The 19,828-nt window shown below is 44.9% G+C and overlaps 2 protein-coding genes across 5 annotated transcripts; one reads left to right on the forward strand and one right to left on the reverse strand.

Annotated features, from left to right (window-relative positions):
- The first annotated feature begins 383 nt into the window (after positions 1-383).
- On the forward strand, positions 384-19,827 carry SCPEP1 (serine carboxypeptidase 1). Of its 4 annotated transcripts, XM_064676051.1 has the most exons (16): positions 384-542; positions 1,536-1,632; positions 3,413-3,498; positions 4,234-4,394; positions 9,646-9,791; positions 10,661-10,750; positions 11,673-11,828; positions 12,190-12,264; positions 12,471-12,543; positions 12,878-12,915; positions 13,099-13,227; positions 14,709-14,793; positions 15,577-15,690; positions 16,019-16,156; positions 17,476-17,639; positions 17,761-19,827. In XM_064676051.1, exons 5-16 carry the CDS (start codon positions 9,717-9,719, stop codon positions 17,824-17,826), a joined length of 1,203 nt encoding a protein of 400 aa, XP_064532121.1. In that variant the 5' UTR covers positions 384-542; positions 1,536-1,632; positions 3,413-3,498; positions 4,234-4,394; positions 9,646-9,716; the 3' UTR covers positions 17,827-19,827. The 4 variants fall into 4 exon arrangements, with proteins under 4 accessions (XP_064532121.1, XP_064532122.1, XP_064532123.1 ...); XM_064676052.1 differs by lacking the exon at positions 384-542 and having other exon boundaries at positions 1,527-1,632; XM_064676053.1 differs by lacking the exons at positions 384-542; positions 1,536-1,632; positions 3,413-3,498 and adding an exon at positions 4,041-4,119.
- On the reverse strand, positions 3,128-8,493 carry COIL (coilin). The gene is made up of 7 exons (XM_064676048.1): positions 8,221-8,493; positions 6,112-7,288; positions 5,699-5,785; positions 5,300-5,347; positions 4,620-4,695; positions 3,830-3,918; positions 3,128-3,330 (listed from the first exon to the last, which is right to left on the reverse strand). The coding sequence occupies exons 1-7, from the start codon at positions 8,472-8,474 to the stop codon at positions 3,241-3,243; spliced, it is 1,821 nt and encodes a 606-aa protein (XP_064532118.1). The 5' UTR covers positions 8,475-8,493; the 3' UTR covers positions 3,128-3,240.
- Position 19,828: the final 1 nt, after the last annotated feature.

Genomic DNA, 19,828 nt, shown 5'->3' on the forward strand with positions numbered 1-19,828 from the left:
CAGAGACCTCGAGTTTGGTTTCTAAACCGCAGCGGGTGATGTCGGGTGCGGTGCCCACCCGGGCTGCCGGCCCTGCAGCCCCTGCAGCCCCCCCAAGCCCCCCGCAGCCCCCCCAAGCCCCCCGCAGCCCCCCATAGCCCCCCGCAGCCCCCCATAGCTCCCCGCAGCCCCCCCAAGCCCCCCGCAGCCCCCCATACCTCCCCACAGCCCCCCCATAGCTCTCTGCAGCCCCCCATAGCCCCCCGCAGCCCCGCTCCCGTCCGGAACCCGCACAGAGGGAACTCGGGACACCCAGCGCAGTCCGGCAGCTGCCGCGGTCACAACCCGCGAGCTCCTGCTTGGGGCTCGGGGAAGGGATGACCCCCAAATCCCGGCTGCTCTGCGCTATGGGTAACCCGGCTGTTGAAGATCAAATAGACTCGTAGAGTGGTTTCGGTTGGAAAGGACCTTAAACATCGCCTGGTTCCAACAGCTGATGTCAATCCAGCATTTTTAAAGCACGGGTTACTGTGCTGTGAATGTGGAAGCCATCACAACAGAAGGTATTTCCTCGAATTTTTGTTTTATTTTCCTCAGTCTAACTGTTAATAATCGCTGTTTCTAACAGGAACATTGATGCTGAATAGCAACAGGTGCAACTACTCCCGTTTTAACTAACCTGATTCCAAATTCTTACTCCTCCTTCTTCTGCCCTGTCTGTTGGTATCCCAGGGACTTGCTCAGGGCTCTCTGTACTTCTCCACCCACACTGGCAGCATGGATGAAACAGAGCACCCTGGCACAAATTCTGTGGCCCCCAAGTAATTTAAACAGAGCCTGGTGATCTGCAGCACAAAGAGCTGTCTGCTCTCTCCTCTTGTCCAGTGGGCAAAGGACACCTTGTATGGAGAACTGCTGAGGTTCCTTTTAATGTCATTAAAAAGTATTAGCATGCAATTGTGCAGTCATTTGTCCTTAGAGGCTTCTAAAAATGTTCAGGAATTGTATAAAGCACTCAAAAGAGGCAGTAGTGGGTCATCTGTTACAGTTGAAATAAATTCCTAGTCATTTCTTTTGTAAGACTGAATTAAATCTGGATGGTCGTTGCAAACCTACATTATAGAGATTAACGTGGACCTCTACCCACATCAGTTATCACTCCAGTCTTGCAGTACTCCTTCGGGATAAGCTGCCCAGGGCTCTGAGTCACTGCTTAGTGACAGATACAGGTGCAGAAAGGACAAGAGGAGGCATTTGGAGCTGCAAGGCTGTGACAGGAGCAAACCTTCAGGGACAGAGTCTCTCATATGCTGGAGGGTGGAGGAGTTTCAGTTTCGAGATGGGCACGGTGCCATGCACTTACAGCACGGTTGGGATGGGCTGATCAGGACTTTGTAACTGCTGTCAGAGGAAATGCAAACAACTGGGGGAGCCTGAGAGGTGGTGGCTGACAGGGACTGCAAAGGAACATTCTTAGAGAGCTGTGTTGTGCATGTGTTACTGGTGACTGGACCAAGGAGCAGCTCTTAATGTTTACATTTTTTATTTTTCTATAGTGAATGAACTCCTTGGGCTTATCTGGACCAAGCCATTGTCATCTTTCAAAGGCTCAGTACCTTCTGCAGCACTCATCTGGTATCTACTGATACAAAGGTATGTAAATAAAAAAGGGTAAATATACGCCCTGGCAACTGTAGCTTTTGCTTCTGGAGCAGAGCACAGGATGTTTAGAGCTCAGATGAGCAATTTAAGTTCCCCATGGTCAAAGAGGGCTTGAAATTCTGGTTTTGAGGAAGCCAAATCACTCTTTTTGTCTAAAAGACAATAACGTTGTAACATTAAAAATTAATTACCATTTACATAGCTAATGGAGTTACTGCTCTCTTTGCTTCCTTGAAATTACTTGAGAACTTCCTGTGGTCCTGAACTACATGGCCAAAATACAGTGTAGGCAGTGGAACAAGAGGCGAGTCCTGCTCTAACAGTGCTGTGAAATACTTGCACTTAGCTTTTACAATTTCTTAAGGATTAAAAATGAACAATTTCCCTTAGAAAAACAATCTTTCCATTAATCCCCACTGTCTCAGCATCACTGTGCTAGTGTCTGGCATTTTCTTCTTGTCCAGTTTGCAAGAACAGCCACACATGAATCTAACTGTCCATTTCTCTAAAAAACCCAAATTCTAGCATGAAATAATGGCAACTAAAGAGAACCACAATACACAAATCAGTTTTACTTGTATAAAAATGATTCCTTCACAAACAAGACATTTTAATAGGGCTAATGGAAAGATGTGCAGTATTTTAATGTAATCATGCACTGGTCAGAGCACATATTAGCAAACCACCATGTACAGTTTTTCAGGTGTTTGTATCTAGAGTTTTGGGGGGTTTTCCATGTCTTCTCTGTAAGAGTCAACTACCCAGGACAGGGATTATCTGGAAGTGTAAGACTTGCCAGGTGTACAGAGGTACAAGTTGTCCCCTCAATGTTAATAATTATCAGAGCTGTCAGTGCAGCACATTGGCAGCACCCAGTGACCCACTGTGCTGCTGGGAAGGAAAGAAGAAAGACAGCACAGCTCTTACAGAGCAAAAGGGTTTGATGTAAAACAAACAAACAAAAGGGTTTTCAGAGCCTACACAGATTAACACAATGGGGCACAATTTTGCTGGGCATTTGTGTTATTTTCCACTGGTTCTAAGCAAGGTTGAGTTACCACTACTATTTATATGCCTCAAAATTACAGAAGCTTGAAATCCATATGGATTTCTGGACATGTTCAGATGAACTCTGTAAGTAACTGCAAACTCATGGCATTTGTATGATGCTCAGCAGCAGCAGAGGAGGAGGTGTGCATATAAACAGTATTTAATTTTTAAATAAAAACCTAATTTTTAAATAATAAACTGACCTCTGTAGGACAGTTATATGGTTTTAGCCAAACCCAGACATTTCAATAAGTTACTGACAGCACAAGGTTGTATTTTATCTTCTGATCAAACCATTCCAGTTCTGCAGCTCACAGCAGTAGGATATAAATATTAAGAAAAAAACCCAACAGACCTGTGTTAGACTAAACAAAGTCTTCCTGTACAGTGTAAAAACACACCCTAAGGAAAAAAAAGTGGTTTTCTTTTGACATACTTCTTTTTAAAACAATTTATTAACAATATCCACCAGTGCACCTGCCACCCTCAGAACGAGAAGGCAGCATTTCACAAAACAAGTCTGTACAGTTATGTACATTTTTTCACACTTTAGATGGTTCCATTTTCAACGCTGGATCCATTGACTGGAGGCTCAACAATCAGTCTTGGCTCTATCAGGGCATCCCAGCTTTCAGTTATCTGAAAACATAGCACAGACAACACTTAGCAGGTACCAGCTACACCAACAGATGCAGTTGCTCTGTCATTACTCTTTGTCTAGGCCTGAACAAAGACTCATTCCTGTGATTCACTGATCCTCTTGATGAACCTCAACCTGCCTGACATCCTGGGTAAGGGAAGATGCAGGTAAGAACAACAGTGCATGAAATCAATAAGCTTGAAAGAATGGATACTCTGTGAGACATGATGTTGTTTATTTTATTAGCCAAAATGAAAAGTTACAGTTTGATGACTGGCTTTGACCCCAGTTAATTGAGTAATATCCAAGAAGTGATTCTTACCTTGTGATCATGCACATTCTTGCTAGGAAGGAACATTTATTTTTGCTTCCATTTATTTTAATCAGATTACTCCCATTATTGTAAAGGGAATCTCCCTGAGGTGCACAGAGCCATAAAGCAGGGCAGGTATCAGCTATGCAAAACTGGTAAGGGGATTCCAAGCAGGACCCACGTACCTTGGTGTCCTGAGGGACAGCATACTCGATCAGCTCTGCTCCATCTGCAGACTGGTAAACCAGATCGAATTTCCCCGGCTCCTTAGCAACTTACAAACAAACAAACAGCTCAATTAACTATAAACAACAGCAAAAAAAGTTTAAATGTTTACCTCAAACCCCAGTTTTGTTCTGTTTGGTTTACAGTTATGTGTCTGGGCTTGTAATTCCAACAAAAAAAAAATCTGAGGTAAAGCTGAATACTGCACACCAAAATTAAGGTGACTCATATGCCTACATGTACAAAAAAGGTAACAATATGTTGCTTAAGTTTGAGAAAAATATCCATATGACAATTCATTAATTCTGGCTTCAATGGCAACTGCAGGACACCCCCTCAGTTTCAGAAACATTCCTTGTTTCAGGTCTCAGGAACTGCACCTTGTCACTGCAGGGACTCACTTCCACATCCACTGAAGGCAGTGACTTCACTGATGTTGCAAAGAATGGCATTATGGTCTCACATCTTCTCTGTAATTCCACATATTGATTTCAGCTTTCTTCAGAAAATGAAGCCACACCAGAGGTAAGTTACTGAGCACTCATACTGACTGAAGAAATTCACTTTTCTAAATGCCCACGAGCATCTTCAGTTCAACTAGCAAGGGTTAGAACTCCTCCATTTAAAGAGACTTTTTGGGGAGGGAATGAGGAGGGGAGGGGTGTGTTGAGAATGAACCCAAGGAAACTGGGAATACTCCTGAAACATGAGCTGTTTGCCAAGTGATGCACATGACAACAAGGTACATACTTTGTCCTGCTGGTGCCGAAATGATCTCGAGCTCGATCTGTTTTTTATCAGCATTCCAACTGATTATTTTTGCCTCCTTCATAAAGCAACAAGAAAAGAATCAGGTAAGATACACTTCAGCACTGGATAACTATCCCATATCTACAACCACTGTGCTACTTGATCAATTCTAGAGGAAATCTGGCTATCAGTTTTTCCTATCTCTGTGTAGAAAATGTGCAGAGAATTAAAGCTCAGCAATCCGTACCTACTGGCAACCAAAGTTTACTTACTGTCACTGACTTTTTAGTTTAACTCAGTACTTCTCCAGAAACCAAGTTCTCTCAAGTAGCTACGAAATTTTACTTGCACCCGTTTCAAGAACTTGCCCTGACTTCAAACCACAGCAGACTCAAATACATCTACATTTTTCTAGTTGAAGGTCTGTGTTTTTTGTCATCTCCACAATCATTAATAATACTTGCAGTTGGGTTTGGCTTTTTTTTTTTTTAAATAACTTTTTTTATTTTTATTCACCTTTCAAATTTTCAATTAGTTTTCATTTTTACTGCTGCACCAGGAATGGCCTCTGGAGCCAACTGGATGCAAAGGAAAACAGTGCACAACCTCAAAATATTTAAAGTCATACCTCACCTATAATAGTTCTGTGAGTGAATTAAGGGAGGAAAGAAAATCAGTACCTTATAGTCTGAAACTTCAGGACTGTAATTTTCAGTTAGTTCCAAGCGCTGTTGAAAGAAATACAAATAACAAATTGTAAGTTTTTGCAGTGAAGTGTAATTATTTGTATGGTAAGATTGGCAATAATATTGTAGAAAAGGTATCTAGAGAAATAACAATATGTGCATGGAAATTCACACTGAAATGACAGCAGACACAACATTTCTTTGTGTTACACAAATACAGAAAGTCTAAAGAAATGCATTTAACTTATGCACAGGCTCCAAACCTTTGTAAAAATCTAAGTCAGACTTTACAGTGAGAGAATTTTTTAGAGAAATTATTAGGTCAGAAGCTTAGAGTGGCCCAAATGAAGCAATTTTAGCCCACTAACATTCGGTATTTCCAGAGTTCTTTACCTTAAAGGCAATCTTTTCTCCCAATTGGGGTGGAGCAGCTAGAAGAGGTAACACACTATAGTCTCTCTTGGGAACTTCCACGGGATTCTGTGGAAAAAAACAGTATCCCATTGACTTAATTACTGTATTAATAAAACCAGAAGATAATGTTTATGCTGTATGGGTTGTGAGAAGCTCTGAGAAGGGTAAGGTACCCACGTGAGTGCTTTGTTTTGAGATGTGTAGGACAATCACTTAAATACAAACACTTCCTCAGGCTGACAAATGGAGATATGATAAATAACAGATTTACTAAGATCAGCCTTTATCCCATTAATCTATTTCTGCTTTCATGAATTACTCTCATCCTATAGACTTTTTGTATAGTTAAAGCTGCAAGAGAAAAGTGATCCCTGACTGTGCAAGTCACTCACCTGGACAACAACAGAAGTGTTTGTCGCAGATTCATTTAACTGCCTCTGTTTCTGGCCTTCACTGCTGTAGTTATAGAAGAAGCCAGGGTTTGCTCCTCTCCCATGGCCTTGGCCCCTCATCATCCCACGAAAGCCACGGCCCCTGGGTCCTCTCCAGAAACAATCCTCTCCCGATCCACGCCCCCTTCCACGGCCTGGGCTGGCAAATGGTCCCTGAATATTGGTTGGCAACTGTTTAATACAGTTTCTCCCTACGGAATTACTCAGCCCAGCATCTGCTGCGGGTTTTTTAGTAACAGGTGTGTCTGAATCTGAACTGTCAGACTCTGAGGAGGAGCTCTTTGCTTTGGGAGCCTTGGTACTGGCTTTTACAGCCACCGTGTTGGTGGGCAGAGGCTTTTCCTTGGCAGTGCTGCCTTGTGCTGGTGTCGCCTTCTCATCCTCGGTGCTCGAGTCAGAATCTGAACTAGAGGACTGGGGTTTTTTAGCATTTTTACTAAGTGCAGTCTTAGTTTTTTCAGTGTTAGACTTTACAGTCACTTTATTCGTTTTTGCATCAGAATTTGCAGCAGCTTGGGATTTGTCTTTGGGAAGTGTCGCCACTACGGGTTTATGGGAAGATTTGTTTTGCTTTATGTTTAGTTCACTGCTGTCACTGTCAGACGATGTGCTGGAGGAATCTGAAGTTTCCACCCTCTTTTTTCTGGACTGTGTTGTGATCTTTTTGGTGCTATTTTTACCAGAATTTAGAGAAAAGTTCTCATTTTCCCGTTCTAAAGCCATCTTTGCTGCAGCAGCCTTTGTCTGCTTTTCATCCTTCTTTTTTGTTGCCAACTGTTTCTCCTTCTCTGTTTTTTTAAGCTTTTTAGAATGGGCAGTAGAGCTCTCTTCCTTACCTTCTGCAAGTCTATTTCTTCCACTAACTTCTTCCTTCCTTTTTCTTTTCGTGTACCTTTTTTGAGAGTCCCAAATATCTACAGAGCTCTCTTCCCTGCAAGAGGAATACTCAAGATTATGCTTGTCCTTTTTCTTTTTCCTTTTATGCCTGTCTTCATTCCTAGAGAATTCTTCCTCATCCTGCTTGTGTCTGTGCCTTTTTTTGTCTTCTTTTGTTGTGTACGTAAAGCCATCATCTGTCTCTTCATAATCATCTGCAACTATGTCGTCCAATTTTACTCTGTCAAAAAAAATCCAAACAAAAGTCACTGCTGAGCAAAACGAACACTTTTTCCTACATGTCAGCACCTCAGGTAAGTTATTCTGGAGCAGGGATGCTCCACCTGTGCATGGGACAGTCAGGAGCCTCCCCCATGAGCACAGGCTGTGACAGGCAGGTGCTGGGGCAGGGCCCAGGCAACGCTCCCCTTCCATCCTCAAGGACATTCCCAACCCCTTGGCTCCCTCCAGCCCTTTCCAAGGAGGTCCTATCCCTGTCTTGCCATGTTCCAACCCCACGAGGGGACTCAGAATCCCAGAATGGGTTAGGCTGGAAGGGACCACAGTGAGGCATCTGGACGGGGCAGAGCCTGGTCCATGCTCTGACACCCCCTTTGGATACTGATGGGCATGGATGGGGTTTATATGTGGGATTGACTCCCTGCTCCCGTTCCCGCTGTCACGATCCCATGGTCCCGGTCCCGATCCCAGTCCAATCCCCCTGTCCCTGTCCTGGTCCCCCTGTCCCTATCCCCTTCGCATTCCCACTGTACTAGTCCCTGTCCCTATCCCTGTCCTGATCTCATCCTGCTGTCCCTATCCCATTCCCGCTGTCCCTATCCCATTCCCGCTATCCCATTCCCCCTATCCCATTCCCGCTATCCCATTCCCGCTATCCCATTCCCCCTATCCCATTCCCCCTATCCCATTCCCGCTATCCCATTCCCCTATCCCATTCCCTATCCCATTTCCCCTATCCCATTTCCCCTATCCCTTTCCCCTATCCCTTTCCCCCATCCCTTTCCCCCATCCCATTCCCCATCCCATTCCCCATCCCATTCCCATCCCATTCCCATCCCATTCCCATCCCATTCCCTATCCCATTCCCTATCCCATTCCCATCCCATTCCCTATCCCATTCCCATCCCATTCCCATCCCATTCCCGCCCGTACCGCAGCGAGTCGTTGTCGCGCACCAGGCGCGCGCTCTCGGCGGGCGGCAGCAGCGCCCCCTGCAGGAAGAGGCTGAGGCGGGCGCGGCGGCTGAAGCCGAAGCGGTGCCGGATGAGGCTGAGCAGGTCGGTGACGAGGCGCGCCTGGCCCGGCTCCAGCAGGAGCCAGCACAGCGCGCAGCCCGGGCTGGCCGGCGGAGGGTGGTCGAACTGCAGCCGCAGCCGCACGGGGCCGCCGCCGGCAGCCGCCATCATGGCCGGGGCGGGGCGGGAGGAGGAGGCGGGGCGGGCGCGGGGGGCGGGGCCGCGGGCGGGGCGGGGCCGCGCGCGCGTGACCCGCGGGAGCTGAGGGAGCGATGGGGCCGCGCCGGGCCGGGAGCGCGCTGGGTGCGCTGCTGCTGCTGGCGGCGGGGACGGCAGGTACGGGACGGGACGGGACGGGACGGGACGGGACGGGACGGGACGGGACGGGACGGGACGGGATAGAACAGGATAGGATAGGAACGACAGCCTCGGGGCACAGCGTGTCCAGCGGCCGCTGCCGCGCAGGCCCCGGGCTGAGCCCCGGGCGGTGCCGCCGCCCTGCCGGGGGTGGCGGCCGGGAGGGACGGGTGGAAGGAGGCAGCGGGAGCGGCAGAGCCCGGGCACTGCGGCGGGGGAGAGCCGTGTTGCTGCTTCTCCAGTGCGCTGCTGCCTTCTGCCCTGACCCAGGAGATAAGGGATGGAGTTACAAAGGTCTGTGCTGGGAGAGTGCCTGTCCTTCGCGGGCAATAGAGTGATTGCTTAAGGGGACCAGACTATACTGATTTCATTAACTCTAGGATTAGATCTTGGAGTCATTTAAAAGCGGCCCTCTGTTTGTCCTGCATTGGCTGTCCTTGGGGACTGCAGAGTGACTTGGTCCCTCCCAACACTCAGATCAGAGTGTTGGAGATGGCTCAGCTGATCAGAACACCGTGCTGATAACACCAAAGTCTCACGGGCCACTCACTTCAGAGTCGGACTCGATGGTCCCTGTGGGTCCCTCCCAGCTCCGAATATTCTGTGAGCCCTGGGGACCCTGAAGCTGGTGTGAGTTATTCCATCGTGTCCAGTGGGGCTGTGCGTTCAGCTCAGGCCTTGGAAAGACTTTAAGTGTTTCCTGATAGTACAAATTATCCCAGTGATTGGGCTGTTGTTCCAGCGGCAGCTCTAAGGGCTCTGATAAGGAAGCCCTTAATTACACACTTAGCTTCATTCATTGATGATAACTCAGCTGTGGGTGGGGGTGTAAGTATAAGTAGGTTTCTTATAGTATTTTTTTTTTTTAAGGGAAGCGCTTCTACTTACCACACCCAAGACTAAAATGAATTTGGAACAAGTGTAATGGAAAGCCCAAAGCTGAGCGTTTTTACCTGGCTGATTTTCATTTTTATTTCCCCCCAAGGTGTAGTTCTGAGGCAGTCCCAAGAGCCCAAAGAGCTGTGGGGATATGTGCAGGTTCGGAGTAAGGCCCACATGTTCTGGTGGCTCTACTATGCAAATAACCCAACCAAAGATTTCACAGAACTACCTCTCGTCTTGTGGCTTCAGGTAAGGTTTGCTGAAAGACACCTCAGTGACAATTCTTTCCATCTGTGGTTCAGTTTGACTGGTATCTTGCAGCCCTCCAGAAACAGGGTTGAAAATTGCCTGATTCTAAATGACTCACCTTGTGAATGAGGTGTTCAGGTTGGGAAGAAACAATGATGATGACTCCTGCAGTTGTGGGGTGTTCCCAGCTGCTCACCTTCTGTCAAGTTCAATTACAGAAACAGAGGTTTTTCTTGTCTTTCACACAACAGTAGTGACTTTTGTGCATCCTTTCCTGGAGAGCTTGCAGTCTAAACAATGTTCAGAGAGAGAGAGAGTAGATAAAATAATCAGCGATTTAAAATGGAAACAAGAGAGACTGTTTATAGATTGGTCCCATACTATCCCAGTCTGATAAAAGCAGTGGTATGTTCTCCACAGTCACCTCCAGAAGTACATTTCAGAAGTTAATGTTGAATAGAATCACTTTGAGGTTTTGGTCTTTTTCTTTCTGGGTTATTTCATCAGGGTGAAATGCCCAGGCTGTACATGCTGGTTAAACTAATGACTTGCAAACCCCCACAGATCACTGACTTCTGCATTCGTTATTCAGGGAACAAGGTTCTGAAACTGCCCACTTAGCATGCAGCTCATCAGGTGATCTCCCAAGTGACTGCTTCTCTGTTTAATTCTTGCTTTCAGAAATGGGATGTGTGCACATAATGAAAATGAGGAACAGAGCCTGCTCTGCAAATTAATGTGTAGTGCAAAAGCCATTTTTCAAAATTTACAGTCTGTCATTCTACTTACTGGCTCACTTTTACTTTTCTCCTATCTGTCGTGTGCCATGCTGCCTTTTAACTTCTTTGCCATTTGGTTTTTCCCCACAGGGAGGTCCAGGATCTTCAGGTTGTGGATTTGGGAACTTTGAAGAGATCGGTCCACTAGACAAAGAAATGAAACCAAGAAATACAACCTGGGTACAGTAGAGAGTTAAGCTTCTAATTATTGATTGCAAATGTTTGTTTGCTTGTGTAAGCAAGCTATGCAAAAACACACAGAACAGTTTTCATGTGAAGTTCAGTAGAACTATAATATTTCATCTTAAAATAGTGTGGTTAATAAATTGGCTCATAGGATTAACCTTGTTTAGAGCTGAAGACTGCACCTAATAATTTGATTTGCTGGAATATGTCTGGGCTTCCATGAATTTGTGAAGTGCAGTTATCTGGGAAGCAGAGAGCAGGGAAATTGTAGAAAGTGTTATTTCAGATCACAGCTTCATTGTGTGCAGTCATAGAGCTTTTTCTGGATGGATGGCAGTGTAAAATGTATGGCTTGTAATTACAGGTCCAGTGTGGCCTTGAAGGGAAAAACAAATTACAGCTGCCTATGAAGGTGGAAGTTCAATTAATGAAATGTATTTGTGCTCTGAGCTACAAACAGTCTGTAGTACTTTGGAGTTCCCCACATCATGTGGGTGACCTGCCCCTGGATTGCTGGGGTTTTTTGGGTGCATTTCTTTTTGCAGATTGGGCAGTTTGAAAGACCTTATGTTGTACTTCTGTATTGGTGAGCTTTGCTGCTTTGAGCCATGAGAGCTCTCTGTGCTGATCTGATTTTATTTTTACAGTTGTAACTATACAACGATATTATTTACTACAACAATCTCACAAATTCCCAGCAACCCAAAAGAGAAGACTTTTCTGTAGAAGGAAACCTTTTTCTCTGTTTTACATTCTGACAGACAAGTGTCACCTGCACCATTTCTCTCTTTTGGTCTTTCACCTAATCTTTCTGCAAGTTCTTTCAGCCTCAGTTAATCATTTGTGCCATCAAAACTTAAGTTTTTTGCTGGAGTTGAGCTGTGGTTTCATAGAAACCTTCTTTCTGCTTGTACAGTTGCAGGCAGCCAGTATCTTGTTTGTGGACAATCCTGTGGGCACTGGATTCAGCTATGTGGATGATTGTAGCTTGTTTGCCAGAAACCTTTCCATGGTAGTTTCTGATATGATGGTTTTCCTTGAGGAATTCTTCTCATGTAGAACAGAATTCCAGGTAAGTGAATTGAATTCTCGTTTAGCATTTGCTTTTTCTTTGCTTTTAAATAGAACTGAAAAAGAATGAATGAACATATTTCCAGATGGGCAGTGTTTGCTGCTAGGTAGGGGTTGGTGGGACTCAGTGCAAGTATAATCACTGCCTCTTATTCCCCACAATTCAGAAGCTGTATCTTGAATTTGGGGTTAGTTAGATAAGCATTGGGGTGGATTGTTGTCTGTTGAGTGATCTGAGAAGCATAAGAAAAATACTGAGTGTTTGGTAGTGAGAGGTGAACAGCCAGTGCCTGGCTTCTGTGGGCTGTGGTTGCAGGTGTCTTCTGCCCAACGAGTTCCTTGTGTGGCTTTTCTCTCCCCAGACCATCCCATTCTACATATTTTCTGAATCTTATGGAGGCAAAATGGCTGCTGGCATTGCTTTAGAGCTGCACAGGGTAAGTAGTTGGAGGATGTGGTTTGCTTCTCACTTTAAAATGTAGTCTTCTACAAATTCTTGTATTTTCTGGAATACACTGTCCCTGTTGCCCAATTCACAATGGTACTTATCTTTTTCACTTAAAGAAAACTGTTTCTGGAGTCATGAATCTATAACTAAAAGTCGTGGGTTTGTTTGGTTTTGTTTTTCATGTTATTTACCCAGGCTGTTCAAAAAGGGACCATAAAGTGCAATTTTATGGGGACTGCTCTTGGAGACTCGTGGATTTCTCCCTTGGGTATGTTTAAAATCCTCAGACTGTGGGTGATTTGTTGTTGTTTTGTTGATTCCTTTAATCATTCCACAAGTACCTAAAGTCAAAAATGCCATCCCTGCCTTAAGTGAATAGATTTCACTGATTAATGCTTTAGGGGGTTAATGATGTTGCAGGATTTGTAAAGAACCTGCTCTGTGGTAATAACCTTAGGGCTAAACTGAGCTGACAGTACTTTTTTACTGATTAATTCACCTCCATAGATTTTTGTCACGGTCAGTGTTGCCACAATAAAAGGAAAGTAAGTTAAATCGTAAATCAGAAAGTTCCATGTTTGAAATCTGTTCTGTTTCTTTAGACTCTGTGCTGTCTTGGGGGCCCTACCTTTACAGCACTGTAAGTACCTTCTTAAACTCTTGGTCCTCACCTGAACACTTGTGCTGCCATGCAGTGTAAATGAATGTTGAATTTGAAGGTTACCTCTTACCCAGAAGAGAACCTGGAAAGCGTGGAGGCTGTTGGCAATAAATGAATGTGAAATCACAATTAAAGCTGTCCTCTTTTGTGTTTGCTTTCCAGTCCCTCCTTGATGATAACGGCCTAGCAGAGGTGACTGCTGTTGCCAAAGAAATAATGGATGCGATAAATAAAAATCAGTATGGGCTGGCCACTGAGCTCTGGGGCAAGGCTGAAGGTGTCATTGAAGAGGTGAGAGCTTTGACCAACATGAGTAACTAACTGGTGCCTGGGGAGGCACATGATTTCGGGTTATCCTTTCTGTGAGCTCTGGGTTGGCAGGAATTCTCCTGCCCAGTCGTTTTTGCCAGTATTTATTTTATCCCAGTGCTGATGTAAAGGAGCTGTTTGTTTGCTGTGCACCACTGTGTGGTTAAGAGAGGCAGTGGGTAGGGCAGCTCTCAGGGGTTTGTATTGCATCAAGGTTTCAACCTGGCAATCACTGAAATAGATGCTTAATATTTAGCATGCAAGTGGTCCTGTTGAATTCCAGAGAATCCAGTTTCAAATTAAATGAGCTGTATCTCCTTGAAAACTTTGAATATTGAAAGCTGCATCCAGCAAGACACAAATTTCAAGTTAAGCACAGATCTCTATTTGAAGAACTACAGTAGGTGCACAGGATGCAAAGGAACTTCAAGTTATGTCCTGTTACTGTGAGTCACATCTTGTTACTTAGCAAGTTCCAGCTTAAAAGATTGGTGAAGTTTTGCTCTTGTCTCTCCTGTTGAAAGGTTGCTCTAAAATCTCATTCTTTTTAACATCTCATTCTTAAGTACAGGTAGCACCCTGGCTGCCTCAAACAGAAAGGCTGATCTGGAGCCAATTCCTTTTCTTGCTCTTTTTTGGGGTTGGGTTTTTTTGTGGTTGTTTCATAACTGACAGTGCCTTGCACATAGGTGGTTTCACTTCTTGCTGTTTGGAAGGAACTTGTGGTTCCTGTTTTACCTTCCTCTTCAAGTCTGCTTGTCCCCTCCTCCCAGTTGGGATGGTGCTGGCAGGTGAAGGCACTGCAGTTCTCCTGGGGTTGCTGTTGTGAGCTGATTTCTGACCTTATGCACCAGAAGTATAAAAATAAAAAAAATTGAGTAAAGCAGGGCTTTAAGAATCTCAAGTAACTTCTGTAATGGCAGCACTGATCACACCTGTCCCCTGGATACAGGCAGCCATTCTGTAATCCTTGGACACATCCAGATCCCAGCAGTTCCAAAAGAGGGGTGGCTCACACCTACCACCATGTTCTTGAGGAAGCATTTTAGATTTTGGAGGGTGGTAGCTTGGAAGGATGTTGAGGCAGCACCAGGCCAGACTAGATGTGGCAGCAGAGCCCATCTGAAAGCATCACCTGGCACTGCAGCTTTCTGTAATGAGTAATGAGAATCCAGTCATTTGTGGGATGTAAGGCTTCCTGTAGCTTCCCGTCTGTTTTGGAGGAGTAAATAGTATCTCTGGCACAACCCATGAGAGAGCAACACAAGCCTGAGGAATCCCTTCCTCACTTCTCAAAGCAAATGTAGGACCTGAGTTTTTCCATAAGTATCTTCCTGAAGTGCTGGTAAAGTGGCAGGTCACAGGGTCCTTTATTTAGGATTCACTTATCTCTTTTTTTCAGAATAGTCTGTTCCTCATATCTGAGAAATGGTTTTGCTACTGAAATTATCTTGTGTTTTCAGAACACAGACAATGTGAACTTCTATAACATCATGACTAAGGATGTTCCAGAAATGAAATCAGATGAACAAGAAAATCTCTATCTCAGTAAGTTGTATTTAAATACTTAAGCTTCTGAGACCCTATGTTTGCATTCATACCTTCAGCTCTGATAGTGGAAAGAGCCTCAATTTAGCACATCCTTAAAATGGATGTTGGTATTCTCCTGAGCAGAACTTGTTTGCTCTTGCATAAATAGAGACAGATAGGAATGTGGAACAACCCTGTGGATTACACCTCCACCTGCACATCCTGCACAAATTACAGCAAGGAAGCACTCAGTAGAATTGCAACACATTTTATGACCTTTACGTTACTTCCTCTTGTTGTCTTTCATTTCTGTCTTCAAGCTAGGACACAGAAATGTCTCATCAGTATAAACAGTCTGATTAGACTCTTTTGCTCCATGATGTTTGAGCATCAGTGTGAAAAACACACGTGTAGAGTTTCTTTCAGGCTCATTACCTCTTTCTCTTGGCTTCATCAGGGAAGGTGAAGTTAACTCCCAAAAGTAGAACATTGCAGCTCAAAAATAACTGGTCATTTGAGAAGCCCTGTCTGTACCAAGTGGCTAAAGCAGAAGCCGAGCTCCTGAAAAAATGCTGTGTTAGCCAAAAGTAGACATGGATGGTTGGGTTCCTCTCACATCATTCCCTGACCTAAGTAAGGGTAGAGTTCAGTGGTTTCTAGTAAAAGGAAGCAAATCTCTCTGTGTGGTGTTGCATTTTCATTAGAGCAGAGTTTGTTGGCCATGACTGTGGCACTGAAATCATCTGTGCAGGGTGACTGTCTCAGATGTGCCACTGATCAAAGGGTTCTCTCTTTTTCCAGCGCGACTTTACCAGCGCCACGTCAGAAACATGCACCAGGGCAGCCTGGATGAACTGATGAATGGCCCCGTCAGAAAGAAGCTGAAGATTATTCCTGACTGTGTGAAATGGGGAGGTACATTCCTGTGCACCTCATGAGTCCATCACTGCTGTTCAGAGCTTTGCAGCCTGTAGGAAGATGCTCTGGCAATTGGTCACATTCCATTGTCATTATCCTTGGGGCTAAGAAGGGGACTTATTCTCAGAAATGAAGATGTCATAGGGCAGATGTGGTCCCCTTTGGTTCCTCAGACTGATAAATCACTGGCTGCCACTTTGGGCTAGGACTGGTTTTTATGCTGCTGTGAACTGCATTTCAGAACCTTTAGCCCGTGCTTCTCTACCAGCTTGGGGATGACATCCTTTGAGGATCAGTTAAAATTTGTCTTTCCCATTCCAACCAGGTCAGTCCAGACAGGTCTTTGAGAACATGGCTGAGGACTTCATGAAACCTGTCATTGATGTTGTTGATCAGCTTTTGGCAGCCAAGGTTAATGTTACTGTCTATAATGGGCAGCTGGATCTCATTGTTGACACCATGGGTAAGGAACTTCTTGGCTGGGGTTGGGAACAGAAGTATGAGTGATGAGTAGAATGTGAAGTTGCCAGGATATTGGTACCTGGATTTCTCCAGTCTCCTGTGCAAATCTTCTAACTGGCAATACTTAAATACTACAGTCATAAATGAGCAGCTTTTAGTATGTTTTGCTTATATCCCTCTGAGAGAGGCAAATCCTTTACCTCCATTATGCTGTTGAGAAATGCATCTGAAACTTTAGTAATTGCTTGTTTCAGTGAAGCCAATAATTCACTTAACTCTTCTGATAGATGCATATATCTGTGTGTTTGTGTGTGTGCTTGTTCATAAATGAAGAATGTTGTAATTAATGAGGGAGGTGCAGTTGAAGAGTGATCACACCTGCCCTCAGTAACATGTAGGCTCCTGCACATCTTGGGCTTTGTTTGTCCCTCACTGCTTGCAAGATGCAGATTTGGTCCAGTGGCAGTTTGGGAGGGAGGCCAAGTACTCCTGCAGTGCTTCCTGCTACAAGACTGCTCTGCTCCCTTCCACTCACCTTTTCTTTTGAGTTAAATAATCTGCAATCACAGACCACCCAACACCTTCCTGTGTTGTGAAAGCCTTTACTCTTTGTCTGTCTCTGCCCACTTAGGTATTCAGATGCCCTTCATGAACAATACAGCAATCAATAAATCCAGGAAACAGTATTTAGGCCATCAAAACAGATTAGCAGTTAGTGGTGCTCCAGTTTATCATATTTTGAGCTAAAATGGAGCTGCAGTTAAGATGTAAATTCTTCCAGTAGTTCAGAGGTGGGCTAAAGGTTTGGCACCCTTGGTGTCCTGGAATTGGTCTTTTTTCTGTCTTGTCACCTTCTCTAGCAGCACCTGAAAACAACCTTTCCAGGCTCTTCTCAGTGAATGTCTAACAAACAGAGACACAGTGTTTCTTGATTTCTGAGATGGGGGCTTGGTGTGGCTGATCCTTCTCCACGGCAGGACATTCAGGTGTTTGAGGAGTAAAACAAAATAACATTGGAATTTCTGGGGCAGCAGAGCCTCCAAGAGGCAGATGTTTAACTGGTGCAATCATAAGTCCACTTCAGATACACCTTCAGTGTTTGCTTTCCCCTTCTCCCTCCACTGATTTGTTTCAGCCTGTCCTGAGCCAGCCTGGATTATTTTCCTAGGCATAGCAAAATTGTTTTTAGAACCTGAGCACACAGAGACTTTGTGCTCACTCTGCTGTATTGGTACCTTGTGCAGTGGGCATCCAGCTGAACTGGACTCCCAAGTTGTTGTGTCAGTATCTGTAATCAAACATCTCTCTCATCTCCTGCAGGCCAGGAAGCGTGGATCCGGAAACTGAAATGGCCCTGTTTGGACCAGTTCAGCCAGAAAAGGTGGAAGGCACTGTATGTGTCTCCAGATTCCACCCAAACAGCTGCTTTCCACAAGGCCTATGAGAACTTTGCTTTCTTCTGGATTCTCAAGGCTGGGCACATGGTAAATAATGACCTTCCTGGGGCAGGGGGGCACCATTATCAGCAAGGAAACTGCAGAAGGTTTGTGCCTGCTGTCTGCTTCCTTAGAGCAGCTGCTTATTGTGTGCTTACCTCTGTGCCAGGTACCTTCTGACCAAGGGGAGATGGCACTGAAAATGCTCAGGATGGTGACCCAGCAGCAGCTGTAGGGAGGGGGAGCCCAGCTGGCCTGGCTTCCTGCCCAGCCCCAGGGCTCCTGAGGAGTGAGTCCAGACTCCGGAGCCGAAGGAGGAGCAATGGCTGTTTGGACACACAACCTCTCTGATCTTGTGATAAAGTGCACAAGCACTCATGGAAAGGCATTTTTTTCCTTGAATGAGTTGTTGCTTTTGAATTTTTAAGCTGGGATTTGCTGCCTTAATAGTGTTCAAAAATGACTCCAAAAATGACTCAAAAATGAAGTCCACTGTCATAAAGAACTAACTCTGATCCTTTGACTTGGAAGGATTTTGTGTTCTTGCCCTTCCCTGAATGCTCCCTTCTCTGTTCACACACCAAGACTAAAACTGATTTGACCCCTGATAGATTTGCTTTGTGTTTCTCTCTGAGAGCTGATCTGCTTCATGAGGCCGTGGAATGTTCCTTCCTTTGTCCTGAGGCCTCTGCTTGAGTCACCTGGCTGGATTACAGGCTGAACATATGGAGACGACAGGATAGAGGACCTGCCCCAGAGGAATCACAGTCCATCTCATCTTGCTGGGGGGCCTGAATTAGGATCCAGGATTCTTCAGGTTTCCTGTGTTATGGAGATAGAAAAACACCCCCCAGAGGAGGATTTGACCTTTTTCATGTGGCCATTTGTTTCTTGTTTTCATTCTCTTTAATAACTATTACTCAAACTTTGCCTTTAGCCTTAACACCTAAAGCATATCCAGCAGGAATTCCTGCTTTCCTGGAAGCAGGAGCCCTGTTAATACCCTCTTCTTGTACAGGAAAGAGTCCTAATGGACAGAAGCCACTTAAACCTTCTGGCTTTAGCCTGGAGAGTGAAAAGGAGCATTATATGAACAATAATAGCATAGTTCTGAGAGATAATAGCAGTGTTTAAAAGAAGGGTATATAAAATCTTGATCTATATTTTCTAAAGATTTTTTTTTAAGTCTTGCAGAGACCTATTATTTTGAAACAACATTGTTTTTTATATACTAGTTAAGAAGAGACTTGGTCAGACATCATTTGACTTCTGCTACGGAGCTCAAAGCCGCTGCTGTTTATTGGTGTCTGATAGGAGGCACAACAGCTCATTCCAGCTGTCAGAATCCTAAATAAATAGCAGCCCTACAATTACTTCAGCAACTGAAACTGCCATGAAATGCCTGAGAGCATTGGCTCAGCAAGGACTGAGGCATAATGCTGTGCAAACACATATGCAGTCACCCAGCAACTGCAGTATTGGCACCTAATAAGTGCTTTCCTTTTTTGTGTTCTCTCCTTGAACTGTATTCTAGAGAACTTTAGCAATGCAAATCCAGATTTATTTTTTTAAACATTTGTTGGAATAAATAGGTCTAATTGATCTCTCTTCAGCATCACACTGATGTCACTGCTTGAGAATCACAGCTTTTCTGTTTTGGCTTTTGGATGAACAGGAGGAGGGTGCTGGAAGTGTGTAAGTGTGAATATCTGCATTTTTGAAATATTTTTAAGTAACTTGCCAAGCAAATCAGCATGTTTGAGCCTGGGCAATGTGCTGGTTTGGGCTGGGATAGAGTTCCTTTTCCTCATAGTAGATATTCTGGGCTGTGTTTGGATTTGTGCTGGGGACAGTGTTGATAACACAGGGGTGTTTTAGCTGTCACTGAGCAGTGTTGTCACAGCATCAAGGCCTCTTCTGCTCCTCACCCAGCGGGAAGGCTGAGGGGCACAAAGAGCTGGGAGGGGGCACAGCCAGGACAGCTGACCCCAGCTGACCCAGGGGATATCCCTGACCATGTGGTGCCAGGCTCAGCAGGGAAAGCTGGGGGAAGAAGGAAGGGGGGACATTTGGAATGATGGTGTTTCTTCCCAAGTAACTGCTACATGTGATGGAGCCCTGCTTTCCTGGGATGGATGAACACCTGCCTGCCCATGGGAAGTGCTGAATGAATTCCTTGTTTTGATTGGCTTGTGTGTGCAGCATTTGCTTTCCTATTAAACTGCCTTTATTTCAAC

Source organism: Pseudopipra pipra, chromosome 19, assembly GCF_036250125.1.
Source record: "Pseudopipra pipra isolate bDixPip1 chromosome 19, bDixPip1.hap1, whole genome shotgun sequence".
Lineage (NCBI taxonomy): Eukaryota > Metazoa > Chordata > Aves > Passeriformes > Pipridae > Pseudopipra > Pseudopipra pipra.

Bases quoted from the DNA above. Each gene is read 5' to 3' on its own strand.
- COIL (XM_064676048.1), bottom strand. From the start codon at position 8,474: ATGATGGCGGCTGCCGGCGGCGGCCCCGTGCGGCTGCGGCTGCAGTTC. The intron at 7,289-8,220 runs GTACGGGCGGGA...TTTTTTTGACAG, and splicing joins CGCGACAACGACTCGCTGCG to AGTAAAATTGGACGACATAG. The intron at 5,348-5,698 runs GTAAAGAACTCT...TTCTTTCAACAG, and splicing joins GAGAAAAGATTGCCTTTAAG to CGCTTGGAACTAACTGAAAA.
- SCPEP1 (XM_064676050.1), top strand. From the start codon at position 8,576: ATGGGGCCGCGCCGGGCCGGGAGCGCGCTGGGTGCGCTGCTGCTGCTG. The intron at 9,792-10,660 runs GTAAGGTTTGCT...TTTTCCCCACAG, and splicing joins CTCTCGTCTTGTGGCTTCAG to GGAGGTCCAGGATCTTCAGG. The intron at 12,916-13,098 runs GTAAGTACCTTC...TTTGCTTTCCAG, and splicing joins GGCCCTACCTTTACAGCACT to TCCCTCCTTGATGATAACGG.